Consider the following 23990-nt stretch of genomic DNA (forward strand, 5'->3'; position numbering starts at 1 on the left):
GCTTTTGAAAAAAAGAAATCATCTATATTTTAATATGAATTCCATGTTGTCAGTGTAAATAAACCCAAAATTCTGAAGAAAAAAGCGAGAATAAAAGAAGCAAAAGGGTGTTATCATGGGGCTCACAATGCTCAGACTGTTGACTGCTTACTGTGTTTATGGGCCAATGGCAGTTACATGTTGAAGAGAAATATGTCACAATCAAAAATATTTGTATGTGTAAAAATAATTTCTACTTGTAATTACAGGTAATAATAAAAAAAATATTTAAGTACATATCAAAAATACGAGTATAACTAAAGAAAAGCTAAGGGTACAAATCACAAAGTTATATAGTGCATGAATGAACTATAAAAAGAAAACGTTAGAAAAAAAAACAATTGGATAGTTGGTTTTCTCCCTGCCTTGGATTTAAGCAAACTATTCAAAGATCTTCTTGTGTGAAACCGCAATGTTGATCGGCACCAAAATTGTTACGTTTGCTCAGGACAAGGTCCTTTCTGAGATTTGTAAAATCCCCGCTTTTTCGTTAAAAAAACATGGATGCAGCAAGCAAAATAACAATTTCACGAGTGCTATATATATATATATATATATATATATATATATATATATATATATATATATATATATAAAGTATAAATCCATACTACAATACACTAGAGACATGAAACTGAGTAAGATAGTAGAGGGTAATGTGAAGTACTATCGATTTCAAAATGGCATGTTTTGGTCACATGGTTTGGCGGCCATATTGATAATTGAAAAACTACTTTTATGACCCATAACAAGAAAAGTGTTGCACGAATTCTCTTCAATGTTGGTGCAGTTGTGCGACCCATAATAAAGTAATAACCGCTAAAATCAAAAGCAAATTGGTCACATAGTTTGGTGGCCATATTGGAATTTAAATTTTATCTCTTAGGGCGTACCAATAAGGTCAAAGTTATAATGGAACACGTATAGGAAGTCATATGTGCTCTATGAAAAAATGTCATCACCCGCGACCTTTGACCTCTCTAAAAGGTCAAACTAAAAACTGGCTCTTTGCGCCTCAGGGAACACAGATAGTGTCATGGTTCATATGGAACACATAGAGGAAGTCATACGTGCTCTATAAAAAAAGTCATTACCCATGACCTTTGACCTCTGAAATTGGCCTATAACTCCTCAGTTGTATCTAAAACAGATCAGTGCACTAAACTTCTGCGTAAGATTATGCTCTGTACACGATACACCTTAAGTAGCCCATTAACTAATTATAGGAAACGTAGCGAGCTGTATTAGTGATTATTTGTGATGGCTTAACCATGTTTTCTTTGAAGCCTTCATAGTTGCTAGCAACTCTAGTTTTAGTTGTAATCTTATTTTTGATTTGTACTCGTAATATTTTTGAGTTGTAATCGTATTTTTGATTTGTATCTGTAATTACAAGTACACATTATTTTTACGCATACGAACATTTTTGACAGTGATCGCCTCCATAGGCATTAAGCAATCAGAGAACAGCTTCAATGAACGTGGTCAAGCAGGGTGAAGCAGTATCCATAATGACAATGAACAATACTTTATGTTGAAAAAATACCCAGCGCTTTATAACTAGGGTATCACAATTATAAAGATACAGATTTGAAAGATAATATATAGGAGTACATTCCTAAGGAGCTGGATAAGCCTGGTGTGCATGATTTATTGCCATATATGTTGAAATACCATCAAAGAAGACACTGATAACTGTCACATCATGTTGACGAATATGTACCAGTCTTGATCATAGTTTTGTCAACAGCAATTTTGAAAAGTTGTATAGATCTGGCAGTTTTCAAACCTGTCGCATCGGATCTGTGTCACGTCTGGTGTGTGGCGAGACCTAAGGGGAGGTAAACAGTGATAAGTTGAGACAGTACTGTTCAGAAATAAAAACCTGCATTTTGCACATACAGCTGAATGGACTAAATGTTATACCAAGTAATGTTTTAAGTACACTAAACAATATTTACAGAGCGTCTGTCTCGGCACGATCGTTATAACTAGAAACCTGTTTTTTAAGTGAGATGGTTACAGTAGATTTGTGAAGCTGGTAGCAAAATAAAGAACGGCGATTATTTAAAATTGAGGCTCAGGACAGTATTTCTTAACTTCTAAGCAATTTTGTTGCCACGTTTTCCTCTAAAACAATAAAAACATACTTATGTGCAGCTCGGACCTAGATTTTCTAGAATTTCACCCAAGTCTTTATCCGCAGCGTAAAGGAATATCCTCTATAATTATATAAAGTGTCCTGAGGGCATCAGATGATTCTAGGGCATTAGTCAAACACTCCCTCCTGTCAGAGCTCGGCAACTAAGAATCAACCCACCCTAACCTTAAGCAACCCCAACTCTAAAACCTAAACCTAACCATTAAAAATAATCTGTTTCCAGTGGATATGCCTTTGTGCTGCATCAGTACCACAGCCACTCACCCCCAAAAAGTGGCAGTGTCAAACATCCGACGTCACTTCCTTTTTGTAATGGCATCCGTTTAGCAGGACTCAAGGGAGAACGGTAAGCAATAACTGTGGCGCCACGTATGCAGGAGTTCGGATTCACAGAATGAGAAAGAAACGTAGTTTAGTACAGTATTGCTGCGTATAGGTGTACGAATGATCAGTGCATTTAGAGAACCCCCACAAGCGACCTTTACTTGGGTGTAAACTAAGGCTTGGATAGTTAAAACAAAAATAAATTGCAAAGTTGGTAGTGGTTCTAACGGAAGTTAACTACGGTTCGCTCAAAAGCAAACCAAGGTAGTCAAGAAGTTTGCAAAACGGTGGTAAGTTGGCTTTGAAGTAAAAACGAAACAATTTGTTTTTGATATTTCTTTGTTTGTTTGAAAATGTTTGTCATGACATTTGCGATAGTATCCACTGTTGCACTTGTCAAGTTTTATAATGAGTTGTGTTTGTGTTGTACTCCATATGTGGAATGCATAATAGAACTGTAACGTAATGTATTTCATTTTTTTTAGTCAAAGTAACGTGCAGTAACTGTAGCTTTTTAATATACTTCAGGCGATGTAGCCCCCCCCCCCCCCAAAAAAAAAAAAAAATTCTACTAATTCATTATTTTGCCAAACATGTAGGCTGTTTTTAAGTTACATTTATTTTTAAAACAAGCTGTTTAAACTTTTGTCAATTGCTCATCTGATGAATATGCTAACATGTTTATGTTTTACATATACCGCAATAAGTAAAACACGTGTGATAAACTAGGCCTTAAATGTTTACGTTATTATGTCGTAGATATATAATTTACGCTTTCTCTGGTTGTGGGATATTTAGAGCATTGTGTGCATTTGCGATATAGTAAAGTCACGTCAGCATCATCCGATTAGAATTAGTAGTATGTTCCGCCACGTCAATACAGTTTATTTCTTCTATAGCTGTTTGTACACAGCCCTTAATAAATACAAAGTTCAGCGACAATATCCTAGATTTAAAAATGGTATTCAACTTGGAATTTTGAATATCGCTATTTTAAACTTGACTTGTGAACAAAGGCTTTTTGTAAATAGTTATAAGGTTTATGGATTGGTGGCTGCTACGCGTTTTTCTTCAAGAAAACAATACACTAATTACAACTCTTGTGGCAGAAATGTTCTTTGTTTCCCTAGATTGTGACCTAAAGTAGTGTTTTGCATGAGTCTAGTAGACTAGTATAAATGATCCTTGTTTAGTTATACTTGTTTGAGTTTTGACCTTTTATTTACAAAGGAGTTTGACAGATTTTTTTTTTTTTTTGTTTGTCAAGGGTGGAGTGTTTTATTTATTTATTTATTTATTTATTTATTTATTTATTTATTTAATTTAAATAATAAAAAGGAGCAACATGGGAGTCTGGTTTAAAAAGCTGCAATACTGGTTACTGGAAGCAAAATGACCATAAAACAGCAACTCTGCAATTCTGCCCTCCCGAGGTGAAAGTGTGTTATTTTACCCTTTTAAAATAGACAACAAAGCTTAAGGGTTTAATCCAAAGAGGCTCCTCTTGATTTTAGTGCACTTTTGTTTTTTATTTAGAATAGTGTATATAGTGTACTGCTTTGGACCTTCCCAAAAAGCTAAAATGAGGACAATGTTTTGTTTTAGTTTTAGGATATGCACCCATATGTCATCCCTTTAGCATTGAGATTCAGTCTGTTTACTGCATCGTTTTGAAATACTGTACACAATCAAAACAATGGAATACATATCCACAATGGCTACATAAAAAAAAAAAAAAAAAAAAAAAAAAAAAAATAGGTGTTGCGTGCTTATTCCTGAAATCTTTTTTTTTTTTGGTAAGAGTTTATAACAAACATGTAAGTGCCATGCCAATGGGTGTCATTTTATAGTAATTAAGGAGGTGTTATGCAAATATGCATGCTACTGTATATGAAATAATAAGGAAGAACCTAGAATTACATGCACATTGCATTAAAAAATATTGCAGAAGAAACATTTGCTAAAGTTGCATGCTACTGCAACTACTAATTAAATTTGTGTTTGTTTAATTTTTTTAACTTTGTAAGTTAATACAGTAGTCTTTTGCATATAGGAACACCTCCTAGGAGAACACTGCGGCTAAGAGAACACCTTTGTGGTGAAATGGATTTTTCCCAATTGTAAATATTCCACCTAGGGGAACAGGAACGTTGCTTAAAATAACACCTTTTTGGCACCGATGACGATTAATACTCAACATGATACAGTACTGTTTTGTAACCTGATAACTCATCATCAAACTTGAATTCAAGTGGTTTATTTAATCTTTTCAAATGTGACTTGTCATTGCGACAGTATCTTGTGGCACACTGATTGGTTTATTCAATCTTTCCAGAACCTTGGCCATATCATTGCCTCGTTTTCTATTCTGATTTCCATGAGTGCGCTTCATTGCTCCAAAATGACATGTAAACAAAACAGCGAAATACACTGCTGTTTCTCTTGATACAAAAAGTTGGGACATTTTGAGAGCTCTTGAAAAAAACCTGAACCAGACAAGTCGCCAAGCAATCTGATGTTTCCTGTTCTGGTGATTTGCTTCACCATTAATTAATGTGCATGTTTTGCATATTGCTGATGCAGTTTTTTAACATGTGTAGGGGTGGTGTGTCAATTTAGTTTGACAGTTAGATTATTAACGTTAGTTTGTTACTGTATTATTATAGTTTATTAACATACACCTACTTTATTAGGGTCATATGTTGATGCATGCACATCATGACAAGTAGTATATATGTGTTTATTGATTCATATTGTGTCTGGTGGGCAACTCTTAGAGAACACTTTGCTTGCTTCCCGAGGGGGGTTCTGTTAGCTATACTGTACTATAGTGGCCATGGCAGCAGTAGTAATGCAGAAAAACGCAAGCGAAAAATACGTTCTTATAATTGTGAATGGGAGATGAAGTACCCTTGGCTTGCTTATCAAGATGGCAAGATGTACTGTAGTGTGTCTGAAAAAAATGCACATACACGTACAGATTTTCAAGAGTCTTCACTTAAATTTAAGACGCAGACATGACAATGCTGTTATTGGAATGCAGAGAAAACTGAAAACACATGTAGATGAAGGCAACAAACACTGCTTAGAATCTGGTCTCGTCATGGAAACGGTCTAACGGTTGGAATATACTAGCATAAAGAAAAGTGTGTCTGTATTCATATGTATATCTATAGACAGACAGATTGTTTAAACTATGATATAGCATAGAGTTTAAATGTTCATAAAAGTGCACATCCCTGGAGTTTATTAGCGTTTGTATTAACAGCTGACTGTTTTATCTGATGGATGGGATGCAAATTTTTGGGCATATGCATTTCAGGAACACATGAACAGAAAAGCTAGCGTGACCTCTGAAATGTGTAATCGAAGGTGTGGAAATTTAAGGACACGTGATCGATAATCGATGCATCAATTAATTTTTGTACCACTTGTGTGTGTGGACTCTCCTATCAAGAATAGGAGATTTTAAGACCCTCAGGGGTTAGGAGAGGACACGCCATCTTGATACAACTGAAGGTACGAGGAGGCCATCTTGGTAAAGGCATCCTAAAGTGGATAATTGTTTTATTGAGCCAGGATCAGAAGCAACTGGCTCAAATTGAAGTACCTCTAAATTGCTGGCAGGGATATAAGCATGGCTGAATGTTTGGTCTCTGTCTGTGTTAAGGCCAGGTCCTGAGAAGAGAGATGTGTGTTTCAGATCTGGAGAGGTACAATGTGAATACTTGTAAAGTGTAGCCGTCCAGTGATAGTTACAAAGTTTAGTTGGTACTCCTCGAAGGAGTTAGGTTTTGTTTTTATAAGCAGAAATAAATACACAGGCACTGTCCTGTTTTCCACTGAAAACAATTGTTTGAGTGCTTACTTTATTACAAGAAAACAGGTCTGGTGACAGGAACACTACATATAAGGGTCAACTTGACCTACCTACCTACCTGCCTACCTACCTACCAGCCTAACGTGATTAGGAAGTAAGTTTACCATATCAATGCACCATATGTGGTAAACTTACTTTCAAATCACCCTGTATATATGAACCTAATTTGGACATTATTTAACGTAATATAATCAAAGAAACTACAAAATTAAATTACAAGTGTCAACCAGAAGCCATTAGTAGTACAGCATTTCATATTAGATTTCAAAATTTTCTATTTGTCAGTTTTTTTATTAAGTACTATGAAAAACTACAAAGCGGTATGTAATTCAATATGTTAACGTAACATTATTCGTCAGGTTTCATTCAGAGCTGTAGATTTGAGCCTGTGAGGACATAGCTCCCTGCGCTGAAGCCAGGGACTAGTTTTGTTCAATTTTAGTAGCATATATTCTACTAAGTTTAACAAACTAAACTCTGAAATCTTTTTTCCCATGCAACATATAAAATCAGAGTCACTTACAAATCTACCAACTTACAAAGCCTAAATCTGCAAATAATTTGCAAATACTGTACAGGTTACCAAGAGCTCTTTCAATGAAACGGTTCCTCACTTCAATTTAATAATAGGCTTGTCTACACTGCCAGGAAGCAATGCGCGTTGACAGAATTTATTTGTTTTTATTTATTTATTTATTTATTTATTTATTTAATGTTGTAACAAGTTAACTAATATTTACCCTATGTCATTTTTCTATATCTGAGCTCCGATATAAAATACATAATGAAAATAAAAATATTTTAAGATGCATTTTGCTGTTGTAAAAGACTATTGTATTGCCATGCTGCCTTGTGGTAATTCAAGTGTAAGCATGTAAAATACATTTTTTTGTTGGTAACATATAAATACAGTATGTTAATACCTTTCTAAAAATGAATACATTGTTTATGTTTTGCTTAACTTCTAATAAAAAATGTATTTCTCCCAAGTGGCCCAACCAAAAAATAATGCAATCTGGCAAATGCTGCCGGTGACATCAGTTTGAGGACAAACAGGCTGTGTACTGCAGAAGCCCGCATTGTATCCGGTTTGTTTATCAAACGGTGAAAGTGTTTTATTCTCTATTGTAGGGTTGGAACAGTAATCACCAATCCATGATATTTTTTTTTGCAGAGAATTTTGAATTGATGATCTATTTAATCATAATTATCGCCTGTGACCCAATGAAGCAGGAAACGGCACCGAACTGTTTGCGTGAGATGAAAACGTGATCTGTGTGAGCACTGCGTACATTGGGAAGTTACAGAAAGTATTGATTTTAAACAATGTGCATAGGCTTTTAACTTACATCATGGTGGTTTTCAAACATAAAATAAAAATAAAATGCTAGTACACTAAAATTACTGTAGAAAAGTGGAACGTTTGACTATAAAACGTTTTGCTCCCGGATTTTGTTTTTGCATAAGTTGAAAATAAAAAAAACACAACCATATGGCAAATGTTTAATATAGCCTAAACGTGTTGCTGCTTTATTTTAAACTACAGTAAAGACATGATTACTACAGTGTAGCCTGTGCACCGCACATGGCATTGCTGTTGTAAAGAAGGGTAGTAGCATAAATAGAAGTTAACTTTTAATGAAAGGATAGGCAGTTTATTTTATTGAACTGTCTGCATACAAGCAGCTACATGCAACACTCAATATGTTCCTAATATAATACAACTCTATACACTGAGGCACACACACAGTTTGATTCTCGTAATGGTAGATTCGCCACACAAGTAAAGAAAACAAATGCTTCCAGGTAATGTTAGCAATTTTTTTGTTATAAATACATTTGGTGGAACTTTTTTTAACGAAAGTAAACATTCTCATATTAACAAATGTTTAAATAAATATATATATATAATATATATATATATATATATATATATATATATATATATATATATATATATATATATATATATATATATATATATATATATATTTATTTATTTATTTATTTATTTATTTATTTACTTTTTAGGAAATACATAATCTATTAATATATAACATTACACTAGGTGCGTTTATGTACTTGCGTTTGTTCTGGGCACCCACCAGAAATGTAAAAACTGATATATACACACATACTGTCTAGTTTTTTTTTTTCTTCTTCTAAACTCTGACTTTGCAATTGTCATAAAGCTCAAATACAAGAATTACGTTTTATTTATTCGGCTGATAATCACAATTATGGTGATATTTATAGACTGTAATCCATAGCTGAATGTCATTATCGTCAAACCCCACTGTACAATTTTTGTGTTATTCAGACAGTTCTGTGGGAACTCTTTAATACTGGACACAACATCCACGCATTTCCGAAAAGTTCCTCAACAAGGCATCTGTGGGTCAAGTTTGTACAAATAAGAGAAAAGACTAGAACGAAGCTACTAGTTCTTCAATTATTTGTGCAGTCATTGTGCACTCAAGGCAATGGCTGCATGGCTGGCGTTCATTTCAAACCCTGGTAACGTATACTGTAGGTGTGTGTTAGCTGCAGGTGAGGTGGGGAATATACAGTGCATTAGAATTTACCAAAATATTTTAAAGCATGATTTTCAGCTAGATTACAGCTACTTATTTTTCATCCCTTTGTTCTGTTGTTAATATAAGGAACATACCAAAGAATAATTGTTTGTGTTTTTAGGAGAAGATGAGTCAAACCGATAAAGATCAACAAGAAGTCCCTTCATATCTTGGTGATGAACCATCAGAAGGTAAGGATCAGATTAAAAAAAAGGACTTTCAGTAGAATATTAACTGAGAAGATTCCAGTTCTACAGTGTGTTTCTGTACAATATTACATTCTATTTTATGAGCTCAGACCTTTCACAGTTTTAAATGTAATAGCTCCGATGTCAGCAGACAACCTGCAGGGCGTAACATTTGGCTTTGTTAGATTTTGCTTAAACAAATAAGAAGACCTAACGCTTTTTTATTTTGATTGACTTAACCTTTCAAGGTGTACATTTGCATCTGTTGGTGTTAAAATACATTTACATTTGTTTCAAATGTTGGAATACAACAGTAACAGGCCCAACACAACAAATGTGACTGTGCAGTCAGTATATGTTGAGCTTCCTTATTATGAAGGTCATGTGACAAATCTTTTTTTGTTTTTTTAAGCCTTGCATGGCTCAATAGGTTATTGCGTTACACCCACTGGTAGTCTGTTTAAATGCCATACGTGTAGCTCTGTGCTGCTTTAAATGTATGAGAATGCTTTGATATCAGGTACAATGGGGAGGGATCAACTGCAAACCAGGAATTCTGACCTTATTGAATTTACATAAATAAACTATCTGCAATCAATAGTAAATTGGTTTTATGATTGCTGCAACTTTTAAATCTGATCTCCATGGGATTTGTTTCAGAGAAAACGGGGGGGGGGGGGGGGGGGGGGGGGTGACCTGATGTATGTCAACACTAATTTGTCACCCACAATGCAATTTAGGAATAACTATGGATAATCAATGCAGAGCGGTTCACTTGCTATCTGTAACAGCGCAGTAAATGCATTAGATTTATATAGTGAAATAGCAGGCAGTGGGATTGAGATGAATTCCAGAGGCTTTACATTACCAATAACAAAGAAGATTGGTTCAGAAAATAATTTTTTTGAGAGGACTTTAATGAAACCAATCTGATAACAAAAACAAACAAATTGCCTGTGTAATCTGATTTAAGTCAAATTAATCTTTTTCACTGGTGTGACGGTTTTGGACCAGAACAAATTACATCATTCTGTATCTCGGCTTGGGAGATTGCATTTCACATTTACCAATCTTGTGTCACTCGCAAGCTATTGTAAATGATAAACAGGTTTTTAGAATTTGAGTGAGTGTTGTGAATAGTAGTTTAGCAATCGGCAATTAACACAGGCTGAAGATAAAATGTTTTGTAAGAATTAGTTCTGTTGCAGAATCCTTAGTTGCCTGTAATTTGTAACCTAGAACAACATTCTTTTGTGGATCCATATGCATGTTAAAATGTAGGACTACCATTGTGAGTCATAAGCTGAGCGTGAGAGAAGCAGAGTTCTCTCATGCTGTTTCTTATGAGTGGCTGATCTGCAAAACAGACTCCTCATCAGGGTTGCCAGATCTCTGTGAGAAAAGAAGCCAACTGGACGAAAAAGTAGCCTAACCACCCCTGTGTGTCCGGTCACATGAACATTAAATTGTCTATCATTGTGGCAGGGCGATTGCCAGTGGTAGATTAGTGTTGGTATGATTTTATATGTGGGAATGAGTTTATTTTGTGTCGTTTTGGAGTTGATTTGTGTAATTGAATTATTGTTTACAGGCGGGCGCTCGATTGAGACTTGCTGCCTTCTATGCTTGGTTGAGGGGAAGGGCAGCAAGTGATTGGCTGTGCTGGTCCTCAATAAGTAGGTGGGCGGGTCTTGACCGAGTGTTCGTCAGGTTAAAAACATCCACGGAAGATAGCTTGGGGCTGCTGCAAGGCCTGCCGTTTTCACGGCACCTTTGATTTATAGTTTGTTGTACTGTGTTTTATTTTGCGTTTTTGTACAGCTTGATGTACTAGTCCTCTGCGTTACCATCGCTGGTAGCGTCACATGACTACCTTTATTTTCGTTTGTTAATAAAACCTGCGCGCCTGTGCCGGTGTTTTCAACTTCACCCCAGTTGTCTCTCTGTATGCTTGAACACTGGCTACCCACACGTGTGACACGAGGAAGACCCTGTCACATATGAACCAGCACAGCCAATCGCTTACTGCCCTTCCTCTCAATCAAGCATAGCAGACAGCAAGTCTCAATCAAGCGCCCATCTGTAAACAATAATTCAATTACACAAACCAACTCCAAAACGACACTCAATAAACCCATTCCTACATACAAATCACACCAACACTAATTTACCATTGTGCAGCAATCGCCCTGCCACAATCACGTTATTCAACTGGTCTATGGCTTTAAAAAAAATAATACTGGGATCCTATAGCCTGGAGAGCCCAGCTTCGAATAAGGGAGATAAAATAAAAAAAAAAAAAAAAAAGGTGCAGCATATTTAAATTAAAGGCTACATTCTTGTCTACCTAGAAAATGTATAATTGCTTAATGGTGTATGAACGACACAAGGTAATGATACAACGTACATTGTCAATGTCGTGTAATAATTTAAAATATTGTATATAGGTCTGTATTCTCTTACATTTTAGTGATGCCTTCCTGAACAAAATGCTTCAAAAGGCACTTTTCATTTCAATAATTTTCAGATGCCATTTCAGAGAATAATGGAGCTGGCTTTGTTTTAAAATGTGCTGTATAAACGTAGGACGAGCAAGCTTACTAAATTAGTCTTATACTTCATAATATTAAGTTTGTCCACCTGAACAGGATCATCTCGCGTCCGATTTGGTACGCCGCAATCAGGATCTTGTTTAGTCCGATTTAGCGGATGAGCTACATGTAATGATTATCGTCTGGTGCGCTGCAATCGGGATTAACAAGTGTACTAACTTTAGTCTAAGCAAGTGGACTAAACCTGCTAATCCACTAGTCAGATGCATCAAGTGGACTGACTTTGGGAAGCTGCAATTGACCCCCTATGTCTTAGAGAAAACAAAAAACTGGTAGATAATGTGTTTTGCTTTTGTATAGAAGAATGATATTTAAGTGAACAGACTTTTGCAGTGTTAGCCACTTTCAACAGTGACCAAGCGTGAAAAGAAGCCCAAATACAGTAAAAAGCAGCAATGTAAAATTGTAAGTGACTCCGTGGAAATAGAAGCCCAATTCTGCGGTTTTAAGCGGAATTGGTAACCCTGCTGCTCATCAACTACTTTTAATTCGGAAAACGGCACTTGAAAATGACATCTTCATTTGTTTTCCTGCAGCACTGATTAATTGACTTTATATTATTGGGAAGCAACTTCCCAGAGTAATCAATTATACTATTGTTGATTTTTGGAAGAAATTCAAAATTCATGGTAGTTAAAACATAATCGAACATTAATCGTGATTATCAGGATAATTGTGTTGAGCTGTAACTGAATTTTGTCAAATTGAGTTTGATTCCTGCTAAGTGTTTAAGTATTTGTTCATTTCTTAGTAGAGTGACTTACAGTTGTTACAAAGTATCTCTTTACAGATCAGGGCAGTTATGAAATACAATAGTCGGTAGTAAATAAGAGCAAAATCAAATAGGAAAATATAAATATGGTAAACTTACTTTGAGAACGATATTGACTAAGAGCAGTTAAACTTATAGTAAAAATATTTGCGTAAGAAAATTCCATTAAGAGCAAGTAGTAAATACAAAAAATGGCGGAGAATGATTTTAAAAAAAAAAAGAAAGCACAGTTACCTAATAGGACTAAAATCAAGTACAAGATACAGCATATATAATTATAATTGAGAGCAGTAGTAGAATACATCAGTGTGGAGCAGTTAAGTGCAGAATATTTGTCACTGATTGCACATAAATACAGATGAACCATTAAAACTTTATATACTAGTTTAATATGTATGTAGCTTTGTTGAACAAAAAAACATTGGAGTTCTGGAACTTTCAATGTGGTTCCAGTTTAGAAGCCATATCTTCTTTCATCACCAGGTGGCTCTGTTGAATAACTTAACCTAAACGCAGCCTTCCAGGATGGACAGATCCTGCAGAATTTAAGATGTTTTGAAGATCTAAGTCACATACATTAAACTTCCCAAAGTTCTCAAACATTATTTCTCCCACAGCCTCTGCTATTTTTGTTTTGTTTTGTTTGATCTACTCAGATTGTATTTGTTGTTTTTCATGTCAGACCTGTTGAAAAGCTGAAAGTAGAACACAGAATATTATTGATTGGGAGATGGACACCCCCCCCCCCCCCCCCCCCCCCACACACACACACACACACACTCACACACCCGCATACAAACAGACAATAGGGTAGAACTGATTGAGCATCTCACTAGAAGCTTTTAGATCAACATACTTGATTCAAGTTTCTTTAAGTAAAGAGTAAAACTCCAGAAGCAATCCTGCTGATATGCTTGGGTTTGGATAACTCTTTACCACGTGAAAAGGTTTTTAATGTAGTTTGGACATCAAAGCAATAAAAACCTCATATTTAGAACTCTTTCAAACAATGGGCATTGCAACTCTGCTAAGTGTTCCTCATTTCTGAAAACCAATCCCTCGTGGAGACAGGGAGCAAACATGTTTCTATGATTTAAAAAAAAAATAAAAAAATAAAAAAAAAAAGGGAATAAGTTGCGGACGCCTTTATCAATTTTCTGAAAAGATTGTCTACCCTCTTTACATTCTTAAAAGCTTAAAGTATTTCAAGTGGAAAATTATGAGAGATAGCCGTACAAGTGTGCACTCACCTGGCTGAGTGGAGAGATTCCCCCCCCCCCCCCCCCCCCCCCCCCTGCTTAATTTTTCAATAATGTGTGTGGGTTAGCTGCAGCATTAATTTAGAGTTTTGGCAGCTAAGAGTAAAAGGCTGTTACTATTTTTTTTTTTTTTTTTTTTTTTTAACACGTCCCCTTCAAAGCTTCAGATAATTGTCTGATTTGCATTTTTGCTGATTGGGACATACTGTCAAACAAAACATTGAACATTGACCAAGCCATTTGACTAATTTTGTTCGACATTACTGCTGCAATGAATGCTGGTCTTCTCTGAAAGGGTATTGATATTCTAACCTATTTACAAAGCAAAACAGATGTGTTTTAATTAGATTTATTAATGTGACCCTTGGGGCAGGTTAGGCCTTTGTAATTTGCCTTTTGAAAAATGTTATTGGCTGCTCTTAAACAAGTTTTTTACCTTGATCTCTGCCATTTCAGTCTGCAAAGAAAGCTGTGTACTTTTCATGGTTCTGATTAACACTTTCAGTGCTGCAAGCTGTTTGCAATTTACATCCACTAACCTTGAAATGTCAAGTCTTGGTAAACCATTTACTTGGGTATTTGAACTGATTCCTGGATCCCTTTTGAATTTCTTTTCAGATTCTAATAAAGATCACCCACAACTTCAGCCAGGAATATTTTCCCGTGTTACTGGGGGGATCTTCAGTGTGACAAAGGGAGCCGTTGGGGCCACAATAGGAGGTGTTACTTGGATTGGAGGCAAGAGCTATGAGGTGACCAAGACAGCCGTGACATCTGTGACATCGGTGCCGGCCATGGGAGCCGGGCTTGTGAAAGGGGGCGTCTCTGCAGTGGCTGGTGGGGTGTCAGCAGTGGGCTCTGCTGTGGCTAATAAAGTACATCTAACTGGCAAGAAGAAAGACAAGTCTGACTGAAGGAGGAACAACATGAAATTGATGCAGCAACATTTTTCAGGGCCTTTGGGGAGGCGAGATTATTATTATTATTATATTTATATTTATTATTATTATTATATTTTTTTTTTTTTTTTTTTTTTTTTTTCAACAGAAACAGCTGTGGCAAAAACTGTCAGAAGAAATTGGGGTAAAAAAAAAGCCATATGTTTCAGGACACTTTAAACATACAGAATGGCTGTGCTAAGATAAACCAGCCATTTCAACTCACGGGAGGCCAAGTGACTGTATGTAATTTCCAGATAGTGCTGTTCTGTTAAGGGCACAGTCTTAAAGATGTGTATTATTATGATAAAATGATTATTGTTACAATTTTCAGATAATTTGTTGAAGAAAACGAAAAACATTTGTAGTGTCATCTGTGTATTTGCTTAACACGTGCCAGACTTTTTGCTGTCCAGAAAAAAATGAACAGAAAATAAAAAAGATAGCATTATAGTGTAAATGTACGTACTTTCATATATCTATGCAAAGTGTTTCAAAGTTTTCATGCAATTTAGAAGTGTTTGCCTAACTCCATGCTTGCAAATCATCATGCTCATTAATTCATAGTTGGTGTATATTTTCAAGGAACAGTGTGGTATAAAAATCTGTAACTGCTTTTTGTTCCTGCACCATTATGAAGCTGAAAACTAAATTTCAGATCAATTCAGTAAGTTATTGGGAAGTCATAAGTCACAGGCTTTCATAGCAACATATTTAGTATAATAAATCAAAATGACCTGGTGGTTAGAGCTAAAGGACTGGGAGCTTGTTTTTATTCACTGCCTTACTCTGTGACCTTAAGAGTCCCATTATAACTTTTTTTTTTTTCAACTGTAGATGATAAACGAAGGTCAAACATGTACTAATTTGTTTTTCTTGAAGCACTCTCATTCAGTACTCATGTTTTTGATTGTTATTCTGACGGTGGATTTAAAAGTACTTGTCTGATGGCCTACACTGTACAATACTGGTGACATTGAAGAAATGTCACCCTCACCACTTTGAAGATACAGCACAAATCACAATAGCTGTACATACCATAGTTTTGACAATGTAAAGAAAAATGTCAAATGTACCCACTGCAATTACAAGTTCAGTAGCTGTCAATATCAATGAGTGTTTTCGTGCAATTTAGTATTGGTATTCCATTCCATATATATATACTTTTTTTTTTTTCCTTGTGATGTATGAATAAATTGCATGTATTCCTTTTTCTAAAGCTTTTTTTTGTTTGTTTTGTTTTATGGTACTGGTGTATATTTTGTGATACTGAAGAAGTGTAAGACATTGGCTAATGTAGTGTGATAGGGAGCCACATATGTTAATCTTCAAGTACCTCCTGTTTCTCTGACCAAGAACCTTGAAATGCAAGTTTTAGTGATATTTTATGATTGAGCAATAAAACATTTTGTCAGTTAACATGCAAATTATAAAGATAAAATCAATGTGAATAATGGACATTTTTTTTAATTTATGTATATAATGCAATCCCTTTTTATATGTCTCAGTGTTTTAATGGAAAACTTGGTTGTATTTCTGGAAGGAGAATCCACCCCTAATCGACAAGCACCATAAAAATACTTTCATTCGTTTCCCTTCTGGCCTCTGTCTTGCGCGGCAGGGCCAAACAGGGAGATGGTCGTCTTTAGAGCCTGGAGGAAGGGCTTCCCTCAGCCATGGATTCCCTAAGGTTTCCTCCTACCAGTGACTAGGTTTTTTATCTTACCAGAGTGCCGAGCTAGGCTAGGCTATGTCTCTGCTGCTTACTTTTCATTCATCAGTTTCCTATCTTTTGTGGGTAACTGGCATTCGCCACTGTAGTTGTTGTTAACCATTCATCATCTTCATTTTATTCAGTCATGGTTTGGTGACTTTGTCTTTTGGGGGAGGTGGCCCTTCGAGCCACTTTCTATCTGCGGCACGAGACTACATAATATTGTTTGTGTATTTGCTAGTCGGCCCGCATTGCGAGTAGCTGTTGAGCACCCAGGGACAAGGTCGTCTGCCAAATTCATCGTTATTAATTAGTCAGTCAATTATAATTTAAATCATCTACTGTACATTGCAGATTCTCCATCCTGAAAACCCTAGTATTAGACTTGAGAGATCACATGAATCCTACTGTTTCAAATAAGATCGCAGTATGACATAGAAAAGAATGTAAAATCTTTGCACAAATTCTTATCTCTATATATGAAACTACTATTTCTGTTACAACCGCACATACTGAGTTCAAAAGGGTGGAACAAAATCGGTTCACTCCTTGGCAAACTACTCCATGATTTGTGAATCTGGCATTGGTCTATTTGAATTGGAACTGAAGATTTTATGTACCAGAAATACTTTAATAAACTGTGAAAGTTGGAACCAATCCTTTGTTATTGTTTTCTATTTTTATGGTAATATCTATTCAATTTTAAAACTAAAATATTATGTAACAGTATCATACCACTACCAAAATCTACCAGGAACAATTTTATTAAAACACGGTTTAATATGGATTATCAGGTTTCAGGTTTAAATTGGATTCAGAGGTGGGAACAACCATTATCCTTTTCCTAAATGTCAGCCTTGGCACTTAATTCTGGTGAGTCAAGCACCGAGAATTGTACAGCACTACACCGTACGGTCACTTCAATTACTAAATAGCAACGATTATCTGTGAACAGTGTAAAGAGATGTGGTTGTGAGTCCTAGGCTGCAAGTCAAAAGCTTGAAAGACTTCATATGTAGATTTACAATTGATACTGATGAAGCATTTTCCCTTTTAATAAGTTATTCACTTGTCAAAGCAACAAACACAGCTATTCATCATGGCAAGAGTTCAAAACTGCAATGATTTTTTTTTCCTTCTTCTGGACTAATTTAGGCTGTTTCCATTAAATTATGTGAACTTGATATCCTATAGAAAGTATGAGTGTATATTCTTGTACAGTATGTAAATAAGTAGTACTCTTCCAAAGTTTGAAATAGAAATTAAGAGAATAACTTGTATCATCCAGTTAAATAAATGCAATGGTTGCAAGTGTAATCCTTTTCTTTTTTTTAAACATATTTTGAGAGACAATGTGGGGAAGCTCACGTTACCAATGCTTGTGCTAGTCTTACACTCTAAATACATAGGTCATGAGTCTCCTGTGCTGACAAAACAAAAACAAACAAAAAAAAACTTTCATGAACACCAGATATCCTAGTAGAAAAAAAAAAAAAAAATACTATTTTAATGAACGGAAAGTTGGCAATTCAGTTACAATTAAAATCCTTTGAAGCAGGTTCTAGAATGTTAATATCCAATTATGGAAGGTCTGGATCCCAATCACATAGTTGGATGTTACAGAAAAATGTATTTGTTATCTTCACATTAATATGGGGTGACAGTAGTTGACAGCACAACTACACATCCAAGTCTGAGTGAAGATCAGAACTAAGTCTAGCAGCAAATTACTAGTTGCTTAACTGATGTTAGATTATCATACCCGTGTTAAAACAGGCTTTAAATATAGGCATATCCATTCTACACAATAGCCCAACAACAAAGGTTTTACATTTTGTTTTTGCATTCTATTGCATAGCTGTTCTGATTCATTCCTGAATTCATCTTAAATAAATCAATAAATACCAAGTAAGTACACATTAAAGACCTGTTATACAGGCTCTACCATTACGGAGCATCATATTGATTTCTTTGGCTGTCCTTGACATCAGTTTTCGTGCTATTTGTAGCTGCAGCGCAATCAAGGGCCTGACCAGAGCAAGTGCAGTGCGCTACGTACCACTTTTTATCCGCGTGCCTGAAAAAAAAAACAAAAAAAAAAAACACTACAACGGGTTTAAGTAACTAATTTTGTTGTACCTTATTTTCTAAAGGCTGCAATAACCATATCGTCCTTTCAGTGATTATGTTTTTTAAGTCGGCATTTATGTTTTGTATTTTCGCCCGTCCCTAATTTGTTTATTGCCAATCATTGTGTTTTACTGAACTGGAACTGTAGAATCTCAGGACAGATTGTACCAATTTTTAAATTATATTATAGTTTATTGTGAAGGCTGGTATTGCTTTGAGGCGAATACCCCAGAAATGCTATACCAATTCTAACATTACACTGACATGGTCGATTCGCACGGGAGTAAACACAGGACACCCAAGTTTTACATTTTACAGAAGGTCCCTGGCTTGTTAAATAGATGACCTCTGACAAAATTATCTAGAATAAAAATGGGAAAAGGAAAAAAAGAACTAAAAAAAAAAAAAAATCATCAATTTTTTTCCTTTGTCCTACTGCCTTTAAAACAGTGATTTTCAACCGTTTCATCTCAAGTACCAATAACTATGTGTAATCTAAAACCCAGTTCGTACGGGACTAAATTACACAGATGTCGTTAAAATTTCCAAAACCACCTGTTTATGTGGTGATTTTTAGTCCCGTGTGAATCTAGTGTAAAAAGGACAGGAATCACAACTAGATATGTGCCAGATTTTTGGATGTTTTTGAAGTGTGCTTAGGCGGGCAGCGAAGCAAACCACTCACCTGTCAGAGTTTACGTTGGTTGGGAGGGGGGTTTATAGTGTCGCAGGTGGCAAGGCTTGCTCTGGGCACACTGAAGTAGCATCCCCTGGGCCCATGCTATTCAGTACCATACCGGGCTGCCACATGTTAGTGTTAGTATTCTCAGTGCTATGTCTGTTGTTTGGTTGATTCCTGTTATTTAATACTCCTCTGGGCTGATGTCTGGCAGTTACTGCCATACTAGAGTCCTGTTTACCCATCTGGAACTAGTATAGCAGCAATTCAGCATGAGACTCATTTTAATGAATTTCAAATAACTGGAAACTTTACATGTGCCATAAAAAAAATAAACCTGTTAAATCTATATTTTCTAAATATTACATTTTACTTGTTTAATATCCTATTATGAGTGTTTATGCATAAATCTCTATTTACCATACTCACTGACTATTCCAGCAAAAATTGCTTCTAAAAACACTCCTATGGGCTAATAGTGGAGAATTGATGTGGGTAGGATGTTTGTTGAGTCGTTCTCTGCGCTGAAGCCTGTGCACCCATAATATTCTTCCCTGCTATACATTTTAAGGAGTCTTTTTTTTAATGAAAATAATTTGTAAGCAAGGTGATTAGCAATATAAGCAGAAAAAAAGAAAAACTTAATGAGAATCATACAGAACATACATCATAAGATATAAAACTGTTTCTAAACTAAATGTTAGGAAATGTAATCTAATGCATCATTTTAAACACTCAGACCATTCCCATTTGGAGGGTAGCTTACTGAACTTAAACTCCAACACAATTTTTTTCATTAAAATATTAACATGATATAAATGATAAAAAGACAAGACAATTTAATTGAAGTTAATAACCTTTTTATAAAGTATTCAAACACAAATGACAGCAATTGAACAGCATAAGAAATCATTTTTTACTGCATTTGTTACACTTAATACAGGCTTTTTGTTACAAATATTGTTTTTTTCTGTACAGACTATGACTTTGGCTTATGTATACACCATCAATTGTTTTTAAATGACTGGTTTCTTATATTATAAAGGCTGAAATCTTTATATCAGTTTCAAAATTATGGTTTCACACAGGATATTGCTAGGCCTAACATAATGACAGTGGAACTTGAGTGGTCTCTGAACCTCTTCTTTGTTGCTTGACTGCAGTGGCTTCTGGCTCCACCATGGAACATTATGGATCTCCAAGCATGTTTACTTCCACTGGCCGCCCACTTTACCTTTCGCCCCGCGGGACCCTTTGGTATTTTTTACCTTCTGGTGGTCACTGACTCGATTTCTCAGAACATGAATATCATATTTTTGTTTCTTCAGCTTTTCTTGTTCATCAAACTTCTCCATCTGCAACTGGTACAGCCACTGCCACAGCTCCTTAGCTTTGTCTATTAGTTTTTCTTTGCTCAGATGGTCGATATTGAGAGGTTTGCGTCGGTCATTGAGGATCTTTTTCTTCTTTTCCCTCTCAGTTTGTTTCTTTCCGGTCCTCTTTTCCACTTTTTGCAGGTATCCCCCAAAGGACAGGTTGGAGAAAGCCTTCTTTTTCTTGGCATCTTCCTCGGCTTTCCTCTTGGCATCCTCCTCCTCCTTCCTGACTCTTTCCTCCATCAATCTTGCCTGGCGTTCCTTTTCCCTCTCTGTATGGATACGGTGTTGTTCAGCTCTGTCCGATCGGCGGTTCTCGATTCTCTTTTTCAATGCTATCAGTTCCTCCTCCTCTTTCTGGCGGCTTTCAAAGTGAAGCTCGATCAATGACTGCAGCTCATTCAGATCCTTCCCCATCCGCTTCCTCTGAAAGCCATCAAAGTCCACTTTTTCACCATCAGGAAGCTTGGGCGGCGCAAGGTTAGGCAAAATCAGTTTTGGTTTGGGTTTTGAGTCCTCTTCAACTACTTTTACATGGTCCTCTTCCTCAGTTTCCTCCTCAGCCTCTTCCTCCTCCTCTGCTACCTCTTCTTCCTCTCCCTCCACTGCCAGCAATTCATCCTCCTCTTCATCACAAATCTCTTCCCCCTCCTGCTCCTCGTACTCCTCCATCACCTCCTCTGTGTCAGACATATTCAGATATCTACCTTGAGAAGCAAAAGAGAAAAATGTAAAGGTTCCTCCAGTGTGTTGAGCTGACAGCAATGTGAAACCTTACTCCACACTTCAGAATTTAAAGGGAACCCTTGAAACATGTGACAATTGTCTGAAACTCAATTTGGTGGGGAGTCTAACAGAGACAAGTGTCTCTATTTTTAACCAAGGGGCCAGACTCTACATCCAGCCCCGCCACCCCTCTTGACTCTTCCATAAAAGCCCATTCCTTTGTAAGGCCAGATAAGAGATTGCTATTTTGGAGCTGATCTAAACAGATGCATGCACACTTGTGCAGTCTGTTCCTGACAAAACACAGGCATGTGTCAGCTCACACCAAGGCAAAGGAAAAAGAGTTATTTGAGGAAGCTCAACATTGCTTTGTAGTGCTTTGTTTTCTTTGCAGTAATTAGACAGGCCGCATTGATCTAAATGAGTAGTTGCTTATTTTAACTTTAGATATAATTACATGGGAAAATCATCTGTGATTTTATTTTCCATTAAGTACCAGTCCTCTTGTGCTATTGTTATGTTTTATTATGTAAAAACTACTCAACCATTAAATTAAACATTAGGGCAAAGCCTGAACTTTATCCAGTAAATACAGTATAATTGTAAATCTCGAAAAACTACTCACTTCTAAATCTTTTGTAGTCATCTTTGTATTACTTTAGTATAAATACATGTTAATTTGGATTCATATGTTGTTTTTTTCTGACTTTATGTGAACAAAAAGACACACATTTGTCCATTTTCCCATTGGAAATAGTGATATTTTGAAATATCACTGTCTTGGTCACAAAAGCAAAGTTTGTGGGGAATAATAGCCATTTTCTATACTTTTGAGGCATAATCAATTAGGAAATAACACTTACTACCTAGGAACAAAAATTGTGTTACATCGTGTAATTAAACACCTTTAACTCTTTCAGTAACTTTACCGAAAGATGACGCTTTGATTTATAATGAAAAAGGTAAATCAGCTGTGAATGCACTGTACATTTAAGATTAGCGGTGTGCTGTTTTGAGTGGTGTTCTTTTTCCTACACTACAATAACATTGTACCTTTTGAGTAGGGTTATCTTTCTTAGATATGAATATGTGTATGGAGTTTTTAAAGAGTTAATACTATCCTTTAGGACTTAAATAGAAACATGTATAAATTCACAGCATAAGGCCGAGTGTTGGCTGCTAGTCTGAACATAAACTGTTAAAAAAAAAAGTTTGCAGAAACAGACACTTAAAGAAGGATGGGGTGCCATGATCTTGTAGCAATAAGCAAGGGCTTTATATAAAAAAGCAAGGTCCTAAAACCTGACTCTAAACAAACAGATAATGAGTTTATAGTTACAGACAGATACTGAACCTAGTGGGTAAACATGCCCTTGAGGTCCTTAGACTGAAAGCAAGTTAGAATCTGTGAGATAATTAGGAGAGCTGGATTGAGTGTACACTTTTTGAGACTGGAGAAGGGAATGATCATACTGTTTGGAAAGGGTGAGGAACATATCCCCGAGTTAATGAAAAGTTTCTGATGTTACTAAGAATGTGTCCGTCAGTGCCTAACTGGGTCAACCAGCAACAGGTACATAAGGCATGTCATACTGTGTGTCACATACGTTGTTTGTAGATGTGTTTGTTAGGTGATAAAAGAGATGGAAAGCAACTGACAGTTTAGTTGTTCACATCATTGGGAACGAGGTAACAGAGGTAATCAGATCTGCCTTCTAGCCCACATTCTTTCTCTGCAGCTGATCAGTTAGCAGTGATCTTGTTGATATTAACGTACTTCTCACATTTGGTATGGGATGTAATGCCAAAAAAGGAACTATCAGTGGACAGCTGATGGTGGCAAACAGGTGCTAAATATTTCCACCAAGCGATACAAGAATGACCATTCATCTTGGCAGGGTCTGAAATGGGCTGTCCTTTCCACTTTAAATATGGTGAAACCAGATCTGGAGATGTTTTGTAAGACTAGAATGTGTTCTTCAGTGTACTTGTTACCATCTACATTTTCTTAATATTTAATTTAATATCTGTTTAATATCTGATATTGTATGTGGGTTCTCATCTGTTAGCCGCACTAATGGGAAGCACATTATCATTGTACTGAGGCCCATAGGTGAAGCATTGTGCACAGAAGCCTGTGTCTGCATTTAAGTTCTCCACAGTCAACCTTGAGGAGTCTTTTCAGAAGCTGGAATAGTTAATAAGCACAGGAAATAATGGTCTAAGCAGAAAAGAAGAGAATCATTCAGATGATACACAAAAGATATTAAGTAAGAAATTAAATGAAATTGTAGATGATATATGTATGTGTGTGTGTGTGTATATATATATATATATATATATATATATATATATATATATATATATATATATATAGAGAGAGAGAGAGAGAGAGAGAGAGAGAGAGAGAGAGAGAGAGAGAGAGAGAGAGAGAGAGAGATTGGAATCACTGAGATTGGAATCACTGTGTTGGTTATTACTTATTACGCTATATTGTGGGGATTTGCTTTACTATATAAAGGGTGATGCTTGCAAGACAATATTATATTTATATATTTATAAAACGTGTAACAAAATCTAAGGTAACTGATTTCTTCAGATTTGAACAGCATTTAA

At 35.9% G+C, this 23990-nt stretch overlaps 2 protein-coding genes across 3 annotated transcripts; one reads left to right on the forward strand and one right to left on the reverse strand.

Annotated features, from left to right (window-relative positions):
* The first annotated feature begins 2468 nt into the window (after window positions 1–2468).
* LOC121319694 (transmembrane protein 263-like) lies at window positions 2469–15968 on the forward strand. Of its 2 annotated transcripts, none has more exons than XM_041257387.1 (3): window positions 2469–2546; window positions 9102–9171; window positions 14430–15968. In XM_041257387.1, the coding sequence occupies exons 2-3, from the start codon at window positions 9108–9110 to the stop codon at window positions 14723–14725; spliced, it is 360 nt and encodes a 119-aa protein (XP_041113321.1). In that variant the 5' UTR covers window positions 2469–2546; window positions 9102–9107; the 3' UTR covers window positions 14726–15968. The 2 variants fall into 2 exon arrangements, with proteins under 2 accessions (XP_041113321.1, XP_041113320.1); XM_041257386.1 differs by lacking the exon at window positions 2469–2546 and adding an exon at window positions 2553–2814.
* Window positions 15969–20115: 4147 nt separating this feature from the next.
* On the reverse strand, window positions 20116–21427 carry LOC121319696 (troponin T, cardiac muscle isoforms-like). Its single transcript, XM_041257388.1, has one exon. It carries the CDS (start codon window positions 21339–21341, stop codon window positions 20481–20483), a length of 861 nt encoding a protein of 286 aa, XP_041113322.1. The 5' UTR covers window positions 21342–21427; the 3' UTR covers window positions 20116–20480.
* Between the last annotated feature and the right edge of the window lie 2563 nt (window positions 21428–23990).

Source organism: Polyodon spathula, chromosome 8, assembly GCF_017654505.1.
Source record: "Polyodon spathula isolate WHYD16114869_AA chromosome 8, ASM1765450v1, whole genome shotgun sequence".
In the NCBI taxonomy this organism is placed as follows: Eukaryota; Metazoa; Chordata; class Actinopteri; order Acipenseriformes; family Polyodontidae; genus Polyodon; species Polyodon spathula.